This window comes from Tenrec ecaudatus, chromosome 1 (assembly GCF_050624435.1).
Source record: "Tenrec ecaudatus isolate mTenEca1 chromosome 1, mTenEca1.hap1, whole genome shotgun sequence".
Lineage (NCBI taxonomy): Eukaryota > Metazoa > Chordata > Mammalia > Afrosoricida > Tenrecidae > Tenrec > Tenrec ecaudatus.
The window spans coordinates 152746373-152770058 of NC_134530.1; the positions used below are offsets into that span (position 1 = coordinate 152746373).

The 23686-nt window shown below is 51.9% G+C and overlaps 1 protein-coding gene across 1 annotated transcript in view; it reads left to right on the forward strand.

Annotated features, from left to right (window-relative positions):
- Positions 1 to 23686, forward strand: part of PTGFRN (prostaglandin F2 receptor inhibitor) — a 105732-nt gene that overhangs the window by 47412 nt on the left and 34634 nt on the right. Inside the window, exons 3-5 of the mRNA XM_075559950.1 lie at positions 1439 to 1852; positions 6398 to 6778; positions 22345 to 22770. Coding sequence (XP_075416065.1) covers positions 1439 to 1852; positions 6398 to 6778; positions 22345 to 22770 — 1221 coding nt within the window. The remainder of the gene's footprint in view (positions 1 to 1438; positions 1853 to 6397; positions 6779 to 22344; positions 22771 to 23686) is intronic.

Here is a 23686-nt window from a genome sequence, read left to right on the forward strand (position 1 = left end):
CCCCCTGGTCATCTTTCTGCTTCTCTTGCATGTGCAAAGTGGCAGCATACATTAGTTCTCCTTCGGTCAGGAAATCAGATGAGTGACCGAGGGAGACTGGCTGGCCACTCAGGCAGTCTCTAACGGGGGCCATACATGGTCCAGGGTTTCCTGGCCTTCGGCTTCACCAGTCTTCCAGCTGTGTATCCAATCATCCCCTGAAGGATGAAGTGGCCATAGCAACTGAGCTGTGTTAGCCAAACTCACAACTGATGTGCATACTAGGATGTCAGTGTGTTCATTTTGCAATGGTTCTAAGAAACTGATAGGGTCAGTTTCAGCTTTCTCTGGAACATTCCTATCCCAGGGATATACCCTGAGCATCCTTGTCATTCTTGGGTATCCCCAGGTTAAGCCACGGGCAGCTCATACTGCTCCTAGGGTTCCCAAGACTATCAATCTCGACAACAGGAGACAGCCTCCGTTTTCTCCTGTGGAGTGGCTGATGAGTTTGAACTGCTGACCTTGACGTTAGCAGTCCGTATGTTTAACCCACTGCTCCACCGGGACTCCTTACAGTCTCAGAAGGCCGCCGCTTAGGTTTTCCAGGCTTCCTACTGTAGCCCTGGGTCTTAACACATTATTGTCCATTATTGCTCAGTGATTTCTGAAGGCCTGACATTTCTAAGTGTCAGTACTTTCCCTTGTTATTAACATGCTTAACCCTCACTTTGAGCCCTGAGGAGATTCAGTGGCTGTCCTATTTTCGGAGATGAAAAAAATAAGCCACAGAGGCATGAAGCAAGTGGGCTGAGGATGGCATGTCCCCAAGGCATAAATAACAGGGAGTTTTCCCCGCCCGGTTAGAACCGGGCGGGATAGTCAACCTGAGTTCACATGGATGCACCGTGTTCTGTGTTGGCGTAGAAATGTGAGAATCACAAGTGGATCACTAGGCCTTTCCTTCAAGGGGTCTCTGGGTAGACTCGAACCACCCACCTTTTGTCCATCAGCCAGAGCCTTAGATGTTTGCACCACAGGGTTTGATGCGTGCTGCCTTTTTGTTTATTTACTTTTGTTTGTGCAGTCAGAAGTCAGCTTCCAAGATGTACGTATCAAAACAGCAAAGCCAGCCCATCAGGGCATGAGGAGGAGGGAAAAAATACACACCCAAACCCCCTGCCATTGAGTCGTTCCCAACTCCTTGCGACCCCGTAGGGCGGAGTGGATCTTTACAGGACCAGATAGCCTCGTGTATCTCCCGGAGAGCAGCTGGTGGGTTTCGAACTGCCGGCCTTGAGGATAGCGTCCCAGAGAGTAACCCGCCTCGGCGCCTGCACCAGAGAAGGCGGCCGGAGTTGTTTGTGGTGGCCGCATCAGCCGTGGCTCAGGCGAGAAAGTGTCGGGTCCTTGTCCGACGGTCACGTCCGTCTAAAGCCGCTCTGCTTTCCGTCCACAGTGCTGGCCGACGCGCTGCACGTGAGCGCCAGCCCGCAGCCCTCCCCGGCCCTGAGCCTGCGGGAGGCCGAGCCCTTCGAGCTGCGCTGCGCCGCCTCCAGCACGTCGCAGCTGCACACGCACCTGTCGGTGCTGTGGGAGGTACACCGCGGCGCCGCGCGGCGCAGCGTCCTGGCGCTGACCCACGAGAGCAGGCTCCGGCCCGGGCCCGGCTACGAGCAGCGCTGCCACGGCGGGGACGTGCGCCTGGACACCGTGGGCAGCGACGTGTACCGCCTCTCCGTATCCCGCGCCGTGTCCGCGGACCAGGGCCTCTACCGGTGCGTCGTCAGTGAGTGGATCAGCGATCAGGGCGCCTGGCAGGAAATTCAAGAAAAAGCGGTGGATGTCGCCACCGTGGTGATCCAGCCGACAGGTGAGTTTCAGGAGAGAACCAGGCGTAGACGCTAATTTTCTTCTTTTTCATCTTGGCCGTGGGGCCCTCCTCCTTTTCTGACAAGAGCGGTACCTGCCCCTCATGGGAAGCCTTTCCTTTGGAGGAGAGGGAGAGGGGGAATTGGGTATATGGGTGGGCTGCCTTTGTTGCGGGCACTATGTGATTACGGTTGTGTTCTGCGGTTACATTTCATCCTAATTACTTTCCCCGGGAGCTGCAGCATAGCCTATAATCCTGAGACAGTACTTCCACTAAAAGGTCATAGTTTTGAGGCAGGAGTGAAGTTAAGCCTGCTGGCCAGAGGGGCTCTGGGTGGAGCTGCCCACCCCCTGCTCTCAGGAGGTGTCTGGGTGGGGTTTCCCGAGTCCCGGGATCAGCATGCCCCCACCCCCACTCCCCAGCTGCTGAGGCTGTGTGCGGTGCCTTGCTCAGATCCCGCAGCCTTCTCTGATCATGAGCCTCCTCCCCTTTCCTGTGTGCCCAGTGGCCCTTCTAAAGTTCATGGAGGAATGGCATTCACAGGTAGTGGGATTTTTCCACGGACTTTTTGACGACTGCTCGTGTACCCTAGGGTGGTCTTTCAGGTGGATTCTCAGGAGGTCCTTTGCCTGTCGTTTGTGAAATCTCGCTCACCCCATCACTGTCATGCACACTTACAGAGACCTTATAGGACAGAGGATTACTGCCCCCATAAGGTTCTGGGACTTTGCATCTTGACAAGAACAGGAAGCCTCTCTTATGCCCTTAGAGAGGCTGGCGGATTTGAACTGCTGACCTGTGGTTAGCAACTCAAGTGTGTAGCCTATTATGCCACCAGTGTGAATTGGCCCTTTGAAAAATATCTTTACTCCAATTATAGAAACAATCAAGAAGATATAAAATGCCGTTTAGAAGGAGGTGGGGAGGGAGGGAGGAAAAGAAGCCATTGTTGAGGATAGCTCAACAAGCACCCGTGGAGATCCTACGGAGAGTAGGATGCTACTGAGCACTGCTGTGCTCAGAGCCGGGCCCGGGGTCAGGGTGCTCCAGGTGCTTTCCCAGCCAGGGAGCTCCCTGCTTAGCAGAGGCAACGTGGGAAGAGGCCGCTTCCGGGCACTGCATTGCTGGGTTGCAGGGCTGTACTTGGTTTAGGGGAGTCGGATATCCTCAGACTCACTACTGTGAGGTCGATTCTGACTCATGGCAACCATATAGGGCAGGGTAGAACTGCCCCTGTGTGCTTCCCAGATTGTACTCTGTATGGGACTAGAAAGCCTCATCTTTCTCCTACTGAGCAGGCTGGTGGTTTTGAACTGCTGACCCTACAGTTAGCCGTCCAATGTGTGACCACTATGCCGCCAGGGCTCCGCCAATTTTTCTAACACCTCAGAATCTGTTTTCTCCAGATATATATAATCCATAACCACGCTGTGGGTTAACTACCTCTTTACTTAGCCAACTCCTTCCTGAACCTTCTCTGGCCTCTAGTAGATGGCAAGCCCAGAAGACAGTGCTACTACACTCGTCTCCCCTGGGGGCCACTCCCAAGTTTGATTTCTTGCCAAATACACCACCTGTACAGCCATCGGTCATCTGTCGGTGGAGACTTGTGTGTTGCTGTGGTGCTGAACAGCTTTCAGTGCAGATGCCACGCTAGTGTAGACTAGGAAGAAAGGCCTGGCAATCTACTTCTGAAAAGCAACCCTTGTGCATCCAATGGAGCGCATTGGTTGGATTCCTTTGTGCCTGGGGTCACCACGAATCTGGACTAAGCCCACAGGTGCTGTTAACAACAGGCTGGCACAGCGTGGCTCGAGCAGCATTCCAGGGTCTCCGACCCAGGCCAGCGTGTTAGGACCAGCCAGACCAGCCGACCCAGGCAACCTTCATGCTGGCCCCTTTCAAAAATGCCCTCACATCCCTTTGACCTCCAAAGGAGCAAGAAGAGGGGGATGAGGAACTTGGAGGTCAGATGTAGGTTACAACGCGAGCTCTTAAGTTCTTCTCTGAGCTGAGGCTCCCTCACTTTCTGTCTTCTGTCAAGGTGGAACTTGAACGTGGCTTGAAATGCTGCTGGAAATGTTGTCAGGCTTTGACAATATTCATAGGAAAGTAATTTCCTCTGGGGGCTTTGGGCGTTGGGCCTTTTCTGGACTAGACATCGACCTTTCCTGTGAGCTTGTGGGAGACAGCAGTTGGTGCTAAATGGCTCTTGCTGGAAGATCAGGATGTGCCCCCATGGGAATTCTCTGGGAAATGGTTATTTATCATTCTAAATAATTGTTCCCAGAGCATTGCCACAAATTGAATGTTTTTCCTCCTCTGATTACAGATGCTCAGGGTGGTGGTGGCGGTTATTTTGATTTCATGAGGCTTTCTGCTCCTGCAAAGATTCACAGCCTCGGAACCCTTACACAGATTGCTCTGAGTCAGAAGCAGCCCGGTGGCACTGGGGTTGACAGACAGCAAAGTGTTAAGAGAGCAAGGGAATGCTGAAATGCTGGAGCCACATCTGCCAAGTGACTGTGCCACCAGGTCATCTAAAGGTGGCCTACTTTTAATTATCCACACTAATGAGAGAGGGCAGTGTCATGGGGAATCCCCAAACCGTCATCATGTTGGGGTTCCAGAGGATGTGCTTTTTGCGTATCTTCTTAAGGTGGGTGTGCCCTACGGGAATACACGATGGTCCAAGGACAGTATCTTGTAAGACTTGACTCATAAGGAATACTGTCTGGGTCCTTGCCTCGTAAGGAAGACTTTCCTGGCCCTTCTGTTGCGGATTTTGCTTCTTATGTCAGGAGGCAGTTCACTCCCCACCTGCTACCCTCCTGCTGAAAAGATGCACCGGTCAGAACTCAGCTATGCTGTCTGTCTAAAACCACCCGACGCATATCCCTTACGGGGAGAAAGTTTCATTTTAGGTTTCCGATGCTCACCAGATTCTTATCCAACAAGAGTGGCATAGTGACAGCAGAGTCCCTGGAATAAATCACCTGTATTTGAATCCCACTCTGCCATATTTTAGCTGTATGACCTTGTGTTAGTCTGGCTTGACTAGGGAAACAAATTCATAGACACTCATGTGTGTAAGAAAGAGCTTTACATACAAGAGCAATTGAATATTGAGAAAACATCACAGCCTAGTCCAGATCAAGCCCATAAGTCCGATAGTAGCCCAGAAGCCCGATACCATTCTATAAAGTCCTCTTCAGACTCATGAAACCCATGCAATGATGCCAAATGCAGGGAAATCAGTGGGTGGAAAGTCTTGTGGATCCAGTGGCGGTGTAAGCATTTTAGCGCTGCCAGGGGTCTCCACGTGGCTCCTTCAACTCCAGAGCTCTGGCTCCATCTGTGTGTCCCCATGGGGCTTGTCTCCCACGGAGTGAGTGGGTGTCCCTATCGGGCTTCCAGTGAGATTTTTATCTCTGTGGTGCCTCCCAATGAGGTCATCGAGATTGGCAGGCTAGACTATACCCCTCCACAAATTGACACCAGATTATGTAACCACCACAGGCCTTGAGCCATTTACTTAGCTTCTCTGTGCTTTGTTTCTTCATCGGCATAAATCAAGATAATACTAGTAGGTAGCTCATCGCGGTGTAAACTTTGTCAAACACGTTGAACCGTGCCTGACATTTAGTAGATAGGCATGTATTTGCTGCTATTGTTTAATATTTAAATGATCTATTGTATTCATATTAATTTTTCCTGTAGTGTGGTAAGATATATGTGACAGAAAGGTTCATGATTTTTAGGTGTGCACGTTAGTGGTATTAATTGTCTTCACAGTGTTCTACAGCCATCACCTTATACTAGTCCCCACATATTTTCATGATCCCAGTCAGAAAGTGGAGCTATGAAATAACTCCCCACTCCTCCTGCCCTCGGTCCCTGGTACCCTCTAATCTTCATTCTTATTTATTTATTACCGTTAGGAAATCTCCTTTCTTTGGTTGTCTGTCGTACAAGTGGAATCATGCAGCATTTGTCCTTTTGTGTCGGACTGACTGTGTGCAGGGTACCGTTTTCAAGCGTCACTCGTGTTGTGCCACGCATGCGCGCTTCATTTCTTCTGACGCCCCGGCAGCATGCCACTGTTCCGCGATGGTTTATCTGGTCACCTGTTGATGGAGCTTGTTCCCATTCTTATGGAAGAGACAGGGAGCGTTTCCAGAAGTCCTTCAGTAAACTTGTGCTCCAGCGCTTACCCTGTTCAAACCCTTTTGACTGGATTCCATAAATGAGGATTTCAAAATGGATTGTCTAATGCAGTGGTTCTCAACCTTCATAATGCCACCACCCTTTCATACAGGTCCTCATGATGTGGGGATCCCCCCCCCAACCATAAAATTATTTTCATTGCTACTTCATCACTGTCATTTTGCTACTGTTATGAATCGGGCAACCCCTGTGAAAGGGCCGTTTGACCCCAAAAGGGGTCCCGACCCACAGGTTGAGAACTGCTGGTCTGAAGGGAGGGCTGTGGAGGGGGCAGACCTAATCCAGATGATCCAGATGTGTTTGTTTTTCATTTTTAAGTGCTGAGGACAATTGTTGCCAGGAACGTGTCTGTGGCTGAGGGAAAGGAACTGGACCTGTCCTGCAACATCACGACGGATCGGACGGACGACATCCGGCCGGAGGTGACGTGGTACTTCAGCAGGACGCCGGACAGCACTCTGCCCGGCCTGCACGTGCTGGCCCGCATGGACCGGGACTCCTTGGTGCACAGCTCTTCCCACATTGCCCTGAGTCACACGGATCCACGCTCCTACCACTTACTGCTCCGAGATGTCAGCAAGGAGAACGTTGGCTACTATTTCTGCCACGTGGCACTCTGGGCACCCAGGCACAACAGGAGCTGGCATAAGGTGGCTGAGGCCATGTCTGCCCCCACTGGTGTAGATGTGACCTGGCTAGGTGAGTGGTTTGGAGAATGGCTTGGGCTTATTCCTCCTCTGGGCTGTCTGCAAGCCGGGGTGCGGTGTGGCTATGCATGGTTCCGGCATCCTTTCTAGCTGTGCTGCACACTGCAGCCTGGCTGGGTCCCAAGCTGGGGATGGAGGCACAGCGGGTGGAAATAGAATCTGGCAGGCCAGCGAAATGTGTAGAGTCCGTGGCCTCACTTGTCTCAATACCCTCATTTGAGAGGATATGGTTTTCTTTAGTTGTCGAGAAATTTTCGGGGTCGGCGCAGAGCTGAATGGCTGTGTGAAATGGATCTTTGTTGGAAGGAGAAAGCTGCCAGTCTTCCTTCCCTTTCCGAGACTCCAAGGTGCTCGCTAGCAAGAGCTGGTGCTTTTCCAAAGCCCGGAGAGGAAGAGAATTCCTTCCATGAACGGAAAGCAGTATTTCCACCAGCCGCCCTGGCATTCACAAATGGCTCTATTTGCAGTTAGCAGCTAACCGCCGGAGCCTTCCCACCTTCCTTCGGGGCTCTCTCGCCTGTGGGCGGTTCCACAGGTGCAGGAGCCAGGTGGCACTCAAACGTGGACCACCTTGCCAGCTGTGTCCTAGCAACGTGCCCCCTGCGCGAAGGTCCTTGCCAGATCCTACTCTTTTCCCTCCAGTCCTTTCTCTCCTTTTTTTATAGATGCTTGTTCTCTGGACTAAAACTACCCCTACTTTTCCCGATTTTGTTGACTATTGCAATTAAGGAGGCCCGGCTGGTGGAGTGGGTGATGCGTGGAGCTGCAAACCACAAGGTCACCGCAGTTTGAACCCACCAGCCACCCCCCTGGGGCAAGCTGAGGTTTTCCATTCCTTTAAGGATTTGTAGCCTCAGAAACCCAAAGAGCAGTCCTGCTCTGTCCTGTAGGACTGTTAGGAGTTGGGATTGACTCAGTGGCACGGAGTTTGGTTTCGGGTTGGTTTTGCAAGTCCTTAGGAAGGCTGGCATTGCAGGCCTTATGGAGCGCTGCACTTCCCATTCCCATGTTGCAAAGCTCGGGGGCAGGCCTGCCAGGCAAATTCTTCCCTGATTTGAGCTCATCGCTGTCTTCCCTTGGGAGTGTTAGGGGCCCAGATGCAGGCCTTCAGCAGTGTGGATAGCTGCTGTCACATCAGCCCCGGGCTTGGGGTGATCTCATGCACAAAGGAATGGCACTCTGCCTGGTCCAGCACCATCCCACGGTCACCCACTGTGCTCTGCGGGGTTTTCATTGGTTGAATTGTAGGCGCCTATTGCCAGGCCTTTCTTCCTAGGCCATCTTCGACTGAAAATGGTTCAGCCTCATAGAAACAGGGAGGCCACCCCGGCAGATACATGTGGGTCATTTGTGGGCACGTTGCCCGGGATTCCAACCTTTCGGTTTCCCACACGGAAGGTGAGAATTCTCCCACCGCACTCCACTTCCTCGTATCATGGTTATTAGGAGATAAAACAGATCTCAAGGAGCCCCCGTGGCACAGTGGTTAAGTGTTTGGCTGCTAACTTAAAGGTCCGCGGCTCAAACCCACCAGCCACCCCACAGGAGAGGGCTGTGGCCTCTGCTCCTGTAAAAATTCCAGCCTCGGTTGGAAGCCGTACGGGCCGTTCAGCTCTGCCCTGTAATGATTCTGAATGATTCAACAGCATGAGACAGCAACCTCAAAACAGATCACTGCAGGCCAAGAAATAATCTACTCCTTCGTCTCCTGATAAGCATCCTCCCCCTCTGACCCCTACATCACATTTAGCCCATCCTTATCTCTGTGTCAGAAGGTTCCCTTGAGTTTGTGGCTTGTTCAGTGTTTGCTGGTAATGAGCCCTGCGTATTCCGCAAGCCTCAGGAGTTGGCAAGTTGGAAGAGGGAGCAGGAGAAAGAAGAGTCACGAGAGAGGAAGCAGAAGGTACAGTGCCAGCCAGATTGGTCAGGGAGGCCTGGCGCCACTGTGGTTAAGTGCTTGACTGCTAAGGCAAAGGTCAGCGGTTTGAACGCACCAGCTGCTGCACGGGAGCCGGGGGTGTGGTATGTATACAGAGGGCAGCCTTGGGAACCTGTGGGGCTACTCTGCCCCCCGACAGGGCCGCTGTGCATCGGAATCAACTGGAAGGCAGACCTCCACGGGGTGTTAGTCCTGCCCGTTAGCAGAGTGATTCTCCGCTGTCTGAAGAGCGAAAGAGCAGGGTTTGTCTGGCAGCGTGTCTCCCTCCTGTCTGAGCCCCGCACAAGACACTCACTATGAAGTACTGAACTGGAACAATACTGGCCCAGCTAGAACTCTCCTTAGCAACCTTCAAAATAAAGCAGATGTTGTCAGCCCCGATAGAAGGTTGTTGTCATCTCTGGAGCTGCATTTGTTTCGCAGCTCTGATCCTCGGTGCATTGTGTGCGGCTGTCAAGTCCCGGCACAAACCCCTCCTGCCCACCCACCCCCCCCCCGCCGGCGCGTCCGAGGCTGAGCTAGAGCCGGGGTTTTTATTTTATTTTATGTTTTTTAGAAAGTGTTCCCTGCACTCCTGTCTGAGGGCCTCTTGGAAGCACTGGTGCCTTGATCCCAGCATACCCGGGAGGGAGACGCGGCCGGCAGAAGACAGGAGGGGGGCTCCTGGGAGGCCCTGGCCTCTTTTAAACTGGGAGGGATTGGTTGGGGGCTGTCGTCTCCCGGGAGCGGGGAGAGATACAGCAGTGAAATTGTGGGAAAGGTTCAGTGAGCCTCCCGTTCTTTTTGGCGTCGTCCCAAAGCCATTGCCGGGAATGTCACCGGCTTGCCTCTCCCTGACTGGTGTCACAGAATATATAAAGCCCTTGTGGACCTCAAGCCGCATTTTGCATGTAATCGGCACTCAATAACTACCGGTTGGGTGGGTCAGTAAGCCAGTACCAAAATATGGATTATGTTAAAATATGTGCATAGGAAAACCAGACTTGCAAAGAAAGCCATCCCGTTCCACTCATAGATTATTCGCAGGGGCGCTCACGTGAGCCTGGCTCTCCTGGGAGCGGATGTGCATAAAAAACTCGGGGTTCCTTCTCCTGCTTCCCTCACTCAGAACGCCCCCCTCGCCGTGCCTATGGCGCCGTCCAGTGCAGCTGCTTGGACCGTCTTCGGGAGGCGAGCTGGACACGAGTACAGCAGCAGTGTCCGCAGGGCCACTCCAGTTGCAGGGTCCACCCAGAATCCCGTGGGCCCAGTCTGACACCGAGTGGTTATCTCTATGTGGGGTCTATGTAAGTTCATTCCGGCGGGGGTGGTGGGGGGGTGGTACAATACCAAGTGCAGCTTGGAGCCAGGCCTGTTTGAGGCCACTGAGAAGTGGCCAGACCGACAGGAGGACGGGCGGCATGCCAAACCCTCGATTGACGTGGGTGGTCTTAGTCTGTGTCGCGTATGGGGTGTTGTCACAGAAGAGCTCTTCGCAAAACTGGCGCCTCTCTCATGTGTGACGCAACACTCTCCAGTTTGCTGCCTGGCAGGTGAAGAATAACGACCATTTATCGAGTGCTTAACGCAAGCCTAGTGGAGGCCTAGAGGCTTTCTGGGCCTTATCGATTTAGTCTCCACAGCAGCCCTGAAGAGGTGTGGCCACTGTCTCCATCCGAAAACAGCCCTGGTAAATATGTGTGCAGTTTATCATCAGGGTCAGAACTTAGAAAGGAACTGGAGTGATCTCGGATCTACACAGTGCCAGCCAGGACAGTTGGGGACTGGCAGGTCACTTCGCAGATGGCCTCCTCACTCTCATGACTCGGTGCCCCTGCGCCTCTCTCTCGCCCACTCTCTCTGCATGTGGTGTGTTTTCCTTCAGAGCCTCTCTCCGGGGCATGATCCGAGGGCACTCACTCACGTCTTGCTTGGTGGCTGCCTTCCAAGAGCCAGGAAGTGGAAGTTGGCAGGCCAGTTAAAAGCTATGCCTGGACTTTTCACAAGTCCCTTCCGGTGTCCTCTGTTGGTCAGAGCCATTACAGAGGCCACCTAAAGTCAAGGGACTGGAGAGACATCTTGATGGGAGGGTGGAGGGGTTTTATTGCAGAAATGCATGTGGATCGGGACATATGGCTGTGACCCTCTTGGATAGTAGCATTTGCCACGGTGCTTCGTGCTGGGCTGGTTTTGTTTCTTATTTTGCTCAGGAGCTACTTGGGATGACTTCCAGAGAATTATAGCCCGGGGTTCAGGTGCCCCACGTATTGTCTTCTTCTTACGAGGAAGCATGTTTGGTCTTGGGAAGGAGCTTTGGTTTTTGGCAATGGGGGAGCACGCATGTGACACAGCGTTTGCCAATCCCACATTCTCCAGATAGACAAGTTCGTGATGGCAGTTACATTAATCACCCGCAGTCCTTGCCAAAGTTCCCATTACCAGGCTCAGAAACTCACTCTCCCCAAACAATGACTCCTTCTTTCCCCCCCTTCCTGCCCCTGCTAACCACTAATAAGCTGTGCTCTCTATACATTTGCCTATTCTTAAATAAGTATTCTCCCCCCCCCTACCTTTTTTTTTTTTAAAGCAACTGTTTTATTATAGTTCGAGATCGTGTGGGTCAGAAATTCAGGCAGGACTCCTCTGGGCTAGCCTGTCCCATATGGCAGCAGCCTCAATAACATGGTGTGGTGGTCAGCTTTGGGCTGAACTGGGTTTGCTTTGGCGTTTGGCACCTTGGAAGAAGTACCTAGAAGGTAGGGCTCGGCTAAGCCCCATCCTCTCTGTGTTTTCGCTGGGCCTCTCAGTAGGGGTCTCTAGCAGCCTGACTGTCCCGAATTCAGACTTCTCTCAGGAGGCCTCAGAGCTCTGAGAACTAGTATTGCAAGAAAGAGCAAGCGGAAGTTACTGGTAAGATTCATATATGAAACTCTATCGTGTAGGGTTCCCAAACTTATTTGGTCTGCTACCCCCTTTTCAGAAGAAAAACCAAAAACACTGGGCACCTCCCTGGCGATTGAAAATGTTTGTACTGTAGACCCTAATTCAGGATGAAGTATTACTTTCCCGGCCCCTCTGGGTCATTCCAGCAGCCCCCAGGGGGCGATATGGCCCACTTGGGGAAGCATTGAGTGTGGAGTTTAAGGTAAACTGCTGGGTAGCTCTGGCCTCATTTGCTGGGGATGGTGCGCGGAGGTGGATGAGTGTGGTTACCCTGATTGGACTCTTCTCCTGTGTAGTGGCCGATCCAGATCGGGCAAAGATGTGCATGGGTCTGGCAAGTCCCAAAGCATTTGTGGCAACCCAAATGCTCATGACATGTATATAGTGAGGAAGAAAAAAAAGCCTCCTTTATTTAGAATTTATGTCCTACTTTGAAGGGGGGAAAAAAGAGGTTTAAATTAGCTTGCCAAAGGAAGCACAGTGTAAAGCAGAAGACATAAAAATAAATTCAAGAGCAAAGGGGGCGAAAAGCAAAAAGGATATCAAAGAATAAATATTGTAATGCGCCTGGGATGAATTAGTTCCTGCGTCTCAGCCCTGAACTTGCTCTGGGTTTTTCGAAGAGTAAAGGCATAAGGAGACTTGATTATACAGTTTGCATCTGAAGAAAGAAAACAAACTCTCAGAGAGACAAACTTTGTCTTGGCACCAAAAATCGTTGTGTACTTTTTCGTTTAAGGGCCAATGGATCATATCATGGACGGTGCTTTCAATTGTTCTTTTACAAAAGGCCCTACGCGATTGCTTAAATGGATGTTTCTCATATCCACGCGCTATAAAAGCTGAGGGCATAAATCTTAACGCCCGTGAAGGAGTTTCTGTAAAGGAGTGGAATTTCTTCGGGGGTGGGGACAAATGGCACTTTGTGTTGGTGATGACATTGGTATATGGCGAAAATTTGGAGCACGGAGAGAAACGGCCAGTTAATTTGCACACGAAGCCATCGCCCTCCCCTATCAGATGTCTTAAATGAGCCTTTGGCACGGTTTGGGTACTAATCAGTTCATGGTCGAGCTGCCTGCCTGCAGCACTAGCCCTCTGTGGTGTTAATTGGACAGGGTTCCAGGGCCTGCTGTACAGGACTCTGGAGGAGGCAGAGCTGAGTTCTGCCACCGGTACAGCTTAAGAACCTGATTTGTATTCTTCCCCGCCAGAGAACTGTCCCTCCCCATCCTGCCGGGTGCCAGCGAGTAAAGTAATTATTTTCCTTTAACAAGAGCTATTGATCTGCTAAGTAGTTGGTAGTGCCATCGACGGGAGGTAAGATTCGTTATGCCCGAGTCTCAGCGCCGCAGCTCCCCGTTGTCTGCCCCAGGTCATCTCTGTGGGCAGAAGAGCACACGATCCAGAGCACTAGGTTAGGGACAGGGAGACCTGGACCCGCGTCCTGCGCCTCCACCTTCTGTCTGTGATCGCTGAGTATGTCATGGGGTTTCTTGGTTTGGTGAGATGGTGCATGTAAAGTGGTTGATGCACTGCCTGGCACTTAAAGTTCAGTACAGTTTAATGGTGCCGATAATAGTGACTTAGGCTTTGAGGAGCAGTCGATATAGAATAGTCTCTTCCACACCTAGTTCCTAACCAAGCCAGACCTCGGAGGCCTAGTCTTGGAGGGACTAGGACTATGTGGTCCCGGAAGCAGCTGGTTGAAGGGATGCTAACCACACTCAGCCTCTTCCCTATGTTGCCCCCAATCTGCTCATTCACTCTGTTCTTTGGGGAGGAGTGAGTGAGTGAGTGAGTGAGTGAGTGAGTGAGTGAGTGAGTGAGTGAGTATGAAGAGAAATCTGGCGTGCGACTTTGGGGGTGGGCAAGGATAGCGTTTCAGTTGTTCTGAAGTGGCTTGCTGAGGACCGTTTCAGACGGATGCTCTGTCGACGTGGCATACAGTGCTCCTCCAAAAAACTATCACTCTGTATATCGCCCTGTCTGTTTAAATGCTAAAGGATATGTCACAGCTGTACAAATCCTGGAGGAGTCCTAGTGGCGCCGTGGTTACGTGTTGGGCGGCTAACCGCCAGGTCAGCAGTTTGGAACCACTAGCTGTTCCGAGGGATTAAGATGAGGCTTTGTACTCCCGTGAAGCGTTGCACCCTTGAGGACCCACAGGGGCAGTTCTGCCTCGCTCTGTGGGGTTGCTAGGAGGCAGCATTGACTCGATGGCACTAAGTACAAATGCTGAGGGAGCTTTGGTGGCACTGTGGTTAAGTGCTGAAAGGTAGCCGGTAGAACCCACCAGCCGCTTGGTGGGAGAATAGGCCGGGCACCCTCCTACTAGCAAGATGATATCAAACAAGTCCTCCCCTGCCATGAAGTTGATTCTGACGCATCGTGAAGCTATAGAAGATTTCTCAGACTGTAGATCTTTACAGGAGCACCCAGCCTCATCCTTCTCCTTTGGAGCAAGCTTTGGGCTTTGAACTGCCGGCCTTGTGGTTAGCAGTCTAACCCCTAACCCACAGGGCCACCAGGGCTCCTTACTGTAAAGATCACAGCGTAGTAAACCTAGAAGGCATTTCTCTGGCGGCGGAAGTCAACTCCCTTGCCCCTAACAACAGCGGCATACAGGGATGCTAGACGCAACTCCTTTTGACAATTAATTGGTCGACACATTTAGCTGCCTCTAAAGTACGTACCCAATTAGAAAAATAAAAGGCACGGCATCAGCCGCGAAGAGGACCCTGGTTCTCCCATTTCCTGTGTGTAGCGCAAGCATGCAGCCCGTTCATCTGATTAGCGGTACCAGGCTAGCTTCATTTCAAAGGGGCTGTAAGAACAGGGCCCCGTGGTGCACGGTTCAGGATTAGTGCTCAGCCGTTATCATCACGCTTGTCTTCTGGGATGCAGCCGGCTTCGAGAGAGAGCATCCATAATCTGAGTGTGTAATGAAGTGGAGCAGTTTGGTCCGAAGTGCGCCACAGCCGCTCGTTAATTCTGCTCACACACACCCTGCCAGAGCTTAGTCCTCTAACTTCACCCGTCTGGGATTGAGCGCCTCTGTTGGTTTGTTTGTTTTTCATTTGGAAACCACTTATGACCCTAGTCCCTATGTGAGAAAGTTGTTCGGAAGATTGAGCAAGAATGCCGGGCGGGAGTATGTTGTTACCTGGTTGCTGGCACATGCAGAGCCTCCGTGAATGAAGCCACTTGGTAGGCTGACTGTAAAATGAGAGAAATGCACCTTAACTGCCGGCCATCTGTCACTTTGCTGCACTGTGATGACGGGCATGCTGCTGTCGTGCTAGGAGCGAGGTCACCGATCTTCCAGTACCAGCAAGGCCACTGTTTTCAGGGTTCAGTCGAGCTTCCCGACTAAGACAAACTAGGAAGAAAGGCGTGATCCTCTGCTTGCAAATGTTAGCCACGGGCTGATCCCGTGGATCACAGTGGAAAGTTGCCCTGTGTATTCCTGGAAGATGAGGCCCTGAGGGTGGTACTGGACAGGGCGGCCTCCCATTCCCTCCGTTGAACAGGGTGTCCACCAGGAGTTAGGACCCACGCGAGGGCAGCTCAGCGCAGCAGCAGCCCGCCTGCCTCGTAGGCTTGTTGTGAGAGGAAAAGGGGGTTACGAATCTCAGAAAACTTCAAGTTGAGGTCCCTCCCTGTGTAGGCACACATATTTGTATTTGCACATGAGCCAGTGGTCCTGAGAGGTTTTTCATTGTTTTGAAAGTTGTAACACGGGAGTTTAATGACCCGTACTCAAAGTACAATATGTTATCTGGGGAAGGAAGGGTCACCCTGCTGGAGTCTGCGTCCATTGTCAAGCATGTTAATGAGGTCACGCTTCTGAGGGCCTCAGCATGGACACACGGGTGATATTGTCAGGTGGTGGTTCACGTGCGTTTAGCTTTAGAATACAGATTTTCAGACACAAAACTAAAAAGAACCTCCCAGCCTCGACAACGCACACACAATCAAATACTTAAGTATGCATCTTTAACGATTAGGAGGTTTTTTTTTTTTTTTTTTTTTTGCATAACCACCATTTTCTCCTTAGCTGATTTCTTGATGAGATCAAGCAGAATATAGCAGTCATCAAGAGTAGGGTGCTTATGCCCCAAATGAGCATCTTTTTAATGCAAACTATTAAATTTAGTTCAATCAGTGAATATATAGCTCTTTTATGTGTAAGGCACTGGTGTATAGCTCAGACCAATGGATAAGGGAGGGAGTCCCTAGGAAGCCTATGGAAAGAGTAGAAGACATACTTATAAGTAGCCAGTGTTGTGTGAAACCATTAAGAGAGCAGGGAGCCTGGTGGGTGATGAGTGCTCAGGGGCGCGGTGTTGTGGGGGAAGTCAAGGTGTCACATGCTGGGAGCTCAAAGGAGGGAGGGGCGCTCTGTTACACGCGAGAAGGCTGCGTGCAGGGGGGGTTACTCTGAAACAGGCACCGTCTCTGTAAACCCTGGATTAATGGATTGATGATCAAACATTTCTACGCATGCAGCAAAAGCAAAGAGCATCTACGAGAGCCCACCGTACCAATGGAGTGGGTCTTCTGTAAGAGCTCGGGGTGGGGTGGGCGGTGTTTACAGGTTGGCTGCTAACTACAACATCAGCCGACTTTCTGCTCACGGGAAGAGTTACAGGCTTGGAGACCCTCGGGGGTCGCTGTGAGGCGGAATTGACTCGATGGCAGTGAGTTTTGTTATCGGTTTGGTAGGAGTTCAAGTCTGAAGTCAACTTACAAGACGAATGCATACTATAAATGCCCTTGAAGCAGCCACCTGGACCTTCGTCCGATAGCCCCCCTGAGATTCCACTTGGTGTTGTTTGCCTGAGCAACAAACAAAACCTCTTGTGGGGCCGGAGGCTAAATTTTTGGGAGCAGGACAATGGAGGGCTTCTTCTTATCTATCTCCCTGCCCACTGGGATTCCTCAAAGGGAGATGTACACGCGCTGTCTCTCTCTATTTGAGGTGGGAGTGGGTGAAAATGGGAGAGCCCGGTCAGTTCACCACCGCCCCAGCAGGTGTTCCAGGTGCTGAGTCAGGGCATTAACCGGGAGAAACGCAGCTAGGTTGGAAGCCTTTGGATGCTTAGGGAATCGTGAGAGATGCCGTCTAGAAGATGTGCAGGGAGGCTTTGGCTGGCTGGGCTGAACAAATGGGACGATGCCCCTGAGGAGAGGCCAGGTGCAGGAGCAGGTCTCAGTTAAGTGGGTGAGCGGGGAAAGGAGGTGGAGGGGTTCCCTGGGGGTTTGTTCATTATGTCCACCTGGAGTTGGATTGGAGATGACCGTACTTTTCTTGGCTGCGGGCAGCGAGGGCCAGGATGAAGGGATTGTTCACGAGAGTTTCACTTATCAGGGAGAACCTACTATGAACCGGGCCTGGGGGGTGGAAGAAATAGGAGAGAGACAGTAAAGAAGGGGGAGAATGGGTGAGATCCAGGAGCCCCGAATCCTGTGCAGCTCTTGGGTACAGCTGCTACCCCAAAGGTTACAGGCTTTTAGCCTTTCTAGAGGCGCCTCGGAAGAAAGTCTTGGTGATCGACTCCTGACACATCAGCCACTGGACTCTCTATGCAGTGCAGTGCTCCTTGGACGCCCTGGGTGCGCGGGTCACCACGCATCAGTGGTAGCTCCGCCTCAAAGTGCAGAGGAGCAGGAAGAGAGGGAGAATCCGGTAGCGCCTTTCAAGCTGGGCTGGGCGGGAGGCTGACCGGTTGAATTGCGGTGACAGGAACAACACCTGGAAAGCTAAGAGGAGCAGCTGGGCCTGCGTGTGTAGCCCAGTGTATCTAGGAGTTTATCTAAATAAAAAATACTGCTACAAAACCGTAGGCATCTTTATTGAAATCATCACAATGTCCACCTATTGTTTCTAGATCTATCTTCCATCCAGGTCTAATTCCCTCTGAAGGCGGTGTTTGGATCTCTTTAACCCTTCCCTGAAGAATTCTTTGTTCTTGGCTTTTACACCGTAGCAAGAAGTGTGGGCAGTGTGGGCAGCTTTTCGGGACTTCAGTCACGTTCGTTGTTAATGTTGCTTGAGTTTAGTAATTGGAAGGAGCAAGGTCAGGGCCGTAGGGTGGGCTGGGTAAGGTTTCCCAACGAAATTCTTGAGGACCAGCCCTTGCTCCCTCTGAAGAACGAGCGGGTGCAGGGAGTGATGGGGGGACATTCCTCCATACAGCCTTCCTGGCCTTTTGTCACCACTGTAACGTTTAGTTTTTTTGAAAAATTTCTTCCTAACCAGCCCTGCGATCTTGATAGGGATCCTTCAAAAACTCCAAAAGAGTTACCACAACCTCCTGAGCTGACGTCTGCCTTGAATTCCACTGCTCAGCAGAACCACTCAGAAGCCACTGTTTTGATTGGACCTGCTGCTTTTTGGAGGCATGCTAATGAGCCTGAGCCCTTGTCTGTAGCCAGCCACAAACCACTAAGAGACATTAAACATATTTTCTTTGGAATAAACATGTTTGGATGTATGACCTGGAAGCCTCGTGGTGATACTGTTTTTGACTAGCCCTCCTGTATGTACTGGCAGGGGAGGGGGTGGGGTGGAGACTGGGATGAATTAATTGGGTCAGGATACCATGGAGACACACCAGGTAGAGATGCTCACAGCACAGCCCAGTGTTCGTGTCTGTGTCTAGCATCTAAGGAAGGAGAGTGGGGTAGGGCAGGGGAGCAACTGGGATCTGATACCCCGGGGAACCCACACTGGGCCAGGCCTGGGAGTGGAAGAGATGGAAGAAGCTCAAAGGAAGTGGGGGGAATGTGTGCGATGCTGGTGGTGGGGATTTGGCCACGCCAGGAGGGGTGGAGGTGGGGGGAGGGAGAGCTGTCCTGGCAGTTGGCATTTGGCTCGTTTTGCCCACCTTTTCCATATGTTACCTGGGGTCAGCCACGTCATGGTGCGTCTAGCATTTTTCATGGTAACGTTGACCCACCTTTGAAAGGGGTGACTCTGGACTCTCAGGGGCTCGAAGCAAAGCCGTGAAGGAATGAAGGGTTAGGAACGATGTAGAGTGGATCGTGTGTGAAAGACAGCAGGGCAATCCGCACAGGAAGCGTCCTCGGTCAGGTGGGTGAGGCGGCTGGTCCGGAGCTGTTTGCCTGCGTCAGGTCCCCCATGGCGGGCAGTTAGCGAGGCCAGTCAGCACTTTCTCCTCTGGGTTGCTGTTAGGCGCTGTGGAGCCATCTGGTCTCCAAGCAGCCCGTGTATGACAGTAGAATGGCCCTGTACGGTGTCCTTACTGCCCACCAGGGCTTTCTTCTGTGGAGTCAAGGGCAGGGGTTGTTTGAACAGGCAACCTTTGCACCTGCATAGTACTTAGAAGATAGAACACCCAATACAGTTAAGGTGGTCTCTTTGTAAGTAGGTTCATTGATGGTAAAAAAAGATTCAACCGTGGATTCAAATCTGCCACTTTTGAGCTGTGTGGCGAATTAATAACTTCCTCTAAACCCCGTCTCCTCAGGTGTGCAGTGGAACTGAATCATAGTTCATACACACACACACACACACACAAAGGGCGTACCCCCCTAAAAAACGGATGTGATGTGAGGGGGATAGTGGATTTAGAGTTGATTCCACCAGGTCAGACTGTTAATCAAGCTTTCTATTTAGGGGTTTTGAAAAAAAATTGCATAACAGTGTGTGACAAAAAAGGCCTGATTTATGGCAGACGGGGAACTGGTTTTGCCACCACAACAGTGCAGCTGCTCACACAGCCATTTCAGTGTGCCAGTTTTTTGCAAAAAACAGCATGCCTCTCCTGCTCCGCTCACCTTGCTCGCCTGACTTTGCTCCGTGTGACTCCCCCCACCATCCGCAGGGAACGAAGGGAGAAATGGACAATGATTTGGCAGCTTAGAAGAGGTGAAGGAAAAAACAAGGGAGGTGCTGTCAACCATCCAAACAGATGAGTCTGAAAAATGTTTCCTAGAACCGCAGATTTGACAAATGCATTACATGTAATGGAGAGTACTTTGAAGGTGATAAGGTTGTTTTGTAAAAAAAAAAAAAATTAAATACATAGCTTGGAGGGGGAGCAATTCCAGGTTGGAGGATACCCCCTCGCATATCCCATAGGTAGGATATCATGTCTGGTATATTACGTAGCATATTTATAAATGCTCTATGTAGTATATCATGTGTTTCTACATGTGTCTCAGTCACATAGGCCTCCTCTCAATGTGTGTCTCGACCATTAGGCTTCATTTCTTCTTACACGTACTTCACCATTAACCCTCACAGTAACAGCGTGAAGTGGTTACTGTGATAACCCAATTGTACAGAGGAGGACCCGGGGATGGTCCATCGTCTTCCCACAGTTACACAGCAAGCAAATGGCAGAGCCAGGACTGGACCTCGGTCTGGCCCCAGAGCCCCGGGTCTGCCCCACTGCTCTTTCCTGCCTCACGGTTGACGGTTGAGGTGACTGACAACACAGGCTCTCAGCTGCTGCCGCCGGCAAATCACCACAGGACTGGGAGGGGTGAGCGTGTGCTGTCGGCACAGCGGTTCAAAGCTACCCCTTTCACATTCAGCGAGGCCTCGGTCCATGGCTGGCAGGTGATTTGTGTAGGAGTATTTTGGGTTGTGCTGCTCCGGAGGCAGTATGCTGTGTGAGGGATCCCCCACATCTGTGCGCCCTAGAGGAAAGGCCCGGATGGTCGCCCGGGTCCTTCCTGGCTCTCCGACCTTACCTGTCTGTGGCAGTTCCCTCCAGAGCCCACTTGACCGCAAGGTGTGCTGCCCGGAGCGGGGGCGGGACACATGGCTTAACTTGGCGCCGCTCAGAGTCCAGCTTTGCTGGCAATTAAATGCTTCTGAGGATGACATTTCAGGGAATGAGGATTTTGAGTTCTTTCCATTTCCTGGCCCACTGAATCCTTCTCGGAGAAGTCATGATGTTATAAATTTCATTAGGAGTGTAAATCACAGGGGAGCAGTTCCTTGGCCGCAGCAGTTTATAATCTGCAAGAGTCATAAATAAGAGTCATGTGACATCAGACCAAAGGGTTGGACCGAGATGGGAGGAACGAAGAGAGAACTGGCAGATGGAAAGATCTGTTTGAATGATTTTTCCCCTCCTCGAAGCCAACGTTTTATACCAAAAGCCCCAGTTTTCGTTACTGTCTGTACAACAGGGCTTCGAAATGTTCACGGAACAACAAGGTGAGAAGATCATGGGATTTTTCTGTCCACGAACTTTTTGAAGCCCCCTGTATCTGCTGTGTGCCCCCTGGAGGCAAGGCAGCGAGTATCTGGGGGCAAGGACGAGACAGCCTCCCCCGGGACAGGCAGGCTAACATTTTAAGCAATGTCCCAGCCTGTGCTCAGGGCTCTTCAGAAGTAAGTGGCTTTCGGAGCACGGGGAGGGAGCATCACTCTGGGGTTCCGGGAAGGAAGTGACGTTAAAGGGTGAGTGGGGATTTGCAAGGGCATGGAGAAGAAGGGGCTAATGCAGGCAGTCCTCACAGTGGTGGGAGGGAGACTGCGCCCTGAGCTTGCAGGTCATTAGGTGTAATGTGTGTACAGGGTGGGAGTGAAGGAAATGAGGCCACCAAGGGGGTCTGATACCAGTCCCTTATCACATGTGGAGGAAGGCCGTAGGGGTCACCGAGGACAAAAATGGGGAGCTGTAGGAATGGGCTAAACCTCAGAGGAAGGAGGCCTTTTTGTAGCAGTGGAAAACAGGAGTGTACCAATCTGGGGTGTGTGCTGGCCGGGCAGGGGGTTCCCGAGTGCCAGGACTTAGGAGAGCCGTGGTCACGGCGCCTTCCTTCAAGGTGAGCTCAACAGCGTGGTGTGTTGCATGTGGTGGTGAGAAGTGCCGGCTGGGGTGCTTGAGGATGGGAGCTGGTCACCAAACACAGGTCAAGACAGCGAAACGCCAGGGGAACAGTAGCATGAGGACCAGACCACACAGGGATATGACCTGAGGAATTTGCGTTGTGGCCATGGCCCAACTTGGGAGGACCCCCAGGCCACAGTGGGATTGATCGGCTCAAGTCCTGGGAAGAGTCAGCCCTGATTTATGGTGTCAGGGTAAGCTGTGCTCCTTAAGGTTTGCAATGGCTGGTTTATCTTGTTTATTTTTTTTCTGAAGTCAATGACTAGGTCTTTGTTCTGAAGTAGCCCTTGTTGGTCTCAAACCTGCAACCTTTTGGCTAACAGCTGAGATGAGTTCTCTATGTACACCCACACAGTGATGCCCCAGGTGGTGGTGGGGAGGGGGGGGGAGTTGGAGGCCTGTGGGTACTGCTTACCACTCCAAGGCTCGTGTTGGCAGAACAGAGACCCTGAGCTCCTTAAAGAGTCCTTCTCAGAAGACTCTAGCCTCCTGGGAGGACTAACCGCCCAACCCACTGGATAGAAAGATGGAAACCCTCAAACTTCTCATCAGGGGCGAGTTTCCTGTCCAGAGGCATAGGGACAGGGTTGGGGGGTGGGGCTGTAAGTTCTAGGAAAGCAAACGCTTCCAGGATCCTCACAGGAACCTTCTCATCCCCCCCTACCCCCACCCCCACCCCCACAAACACACATACACACACACACACACAAGCAAAGACTTGTTTAAATGTCAGGGAAAGGTAGTACTTCTCTCGCCTTTGGCTCTTCCAGCTTTGTCACCCACTCAGCCGTTTCCCCCTTTTCTGTCTCCCCTGTGCAGAGCCAGACTACCAGGTGTATTTGAATGCCTCCAAGCTCCCCGAGCTTTCAGACGACCCCACGGAGCTGGAGTGTCACGTAGTGGACACGAAGCGCCCCGAGGCGAACGTCCGCTTCACGGTGTCGTGGTACTACAAGAGGAGCCGGCGCAGCGACGACGTGGTCACCAGCGAGCTGCTCGCGGTCATGAACGGGGACTGGACGCTCAAGTACGGAGAGAGGAGCAAGCAGCGTGCCGAGGACGGACAGCTCATTTTCTCCAAGGAGCACGTGGACACGTTCCGTTTCCGGATCCAAAGGACTACGGAGGAAGACAGGGGCAACTATTACTGTGTGGTGTCCGCCTGGAGCAAGCAGCGCAATAACAGCTGGGTCAAAAGCAAGGACGTTCTCTCCAAGCCCGTCACCGTGTTCTGGGCCTCCGAAGGTGGGAGTGCGATTTTGTTTGCTTGTCTGCTTCCAGGTTTTTAATGGGGGCCAGCCCCCCCTCGCCGGCATGGCCAGGATTCCCCGTTCCTCAGCCACTCCAGGCTGGGCACGTTGAACATGTTTCCGTGCTCCTGGAGGGGCACCGGGTAGCTAGAGAGAGTGGCCTTGCGGATCATGTCGGAGTACTTGATGTAAGGACTTCACGGGGGCAGAATGGTAGTCGGGCCTGCGGCGGTGAAGGACACGAACAGCTCTGGCTCCCGGGCCCAGGCATTCTTGAGGAAGGTGGTGAATTTCGTCACCATTTTGACCTTGGCAGTGGTGACAAGGAAGTGGAGCCAAGAGTGTGATTCTTGTTCATTAGCCTTTCTCCCCTCCCTTTCCTGGCTTAAGTTACCCAACTGGACGTTTTCAGGCGCCAGTTACCAAGTTCCCTCTAGTCTCAAAAGCAGGCATCGCGGCTCTTGTTCTTATTCTAGCAAACCAAAACCAAGTTCACTGCCATAGAGTCGATGCCGACTCCCAGCCAGCCTAGAAGACTGAGTGGAACTGCCCCTGTGAGTTTCCGAGACGGAACTCTTCATGGGAGTGGAAAGTCTTGTCTTTCTCCTGAGGGGCCGTGGATGGTTTCGAACTGCCAACCTTGGGGATCACAGCCAGGGAGTAATCAAGATGCCACCAGGGCTCCTTTATGACAGTAAGAGTTCCTATAAAATGGTAGTGCTGAGGGGAAGTGTGGGACAGCTAGGACTGGGTTGGTGATAGAAGGTGGTCTTGTAAGTGATCGGAGGGTCTGTGGCTACAACACTGAGCCTTTATTGCTCAGCTGAGTGTCTGAGAAAAACCCTTGGGTCCGTCAATGTCCATAAGTTCCTGTTGGGGTGCACATATTTTTGAGACACTGCATAGCCAGC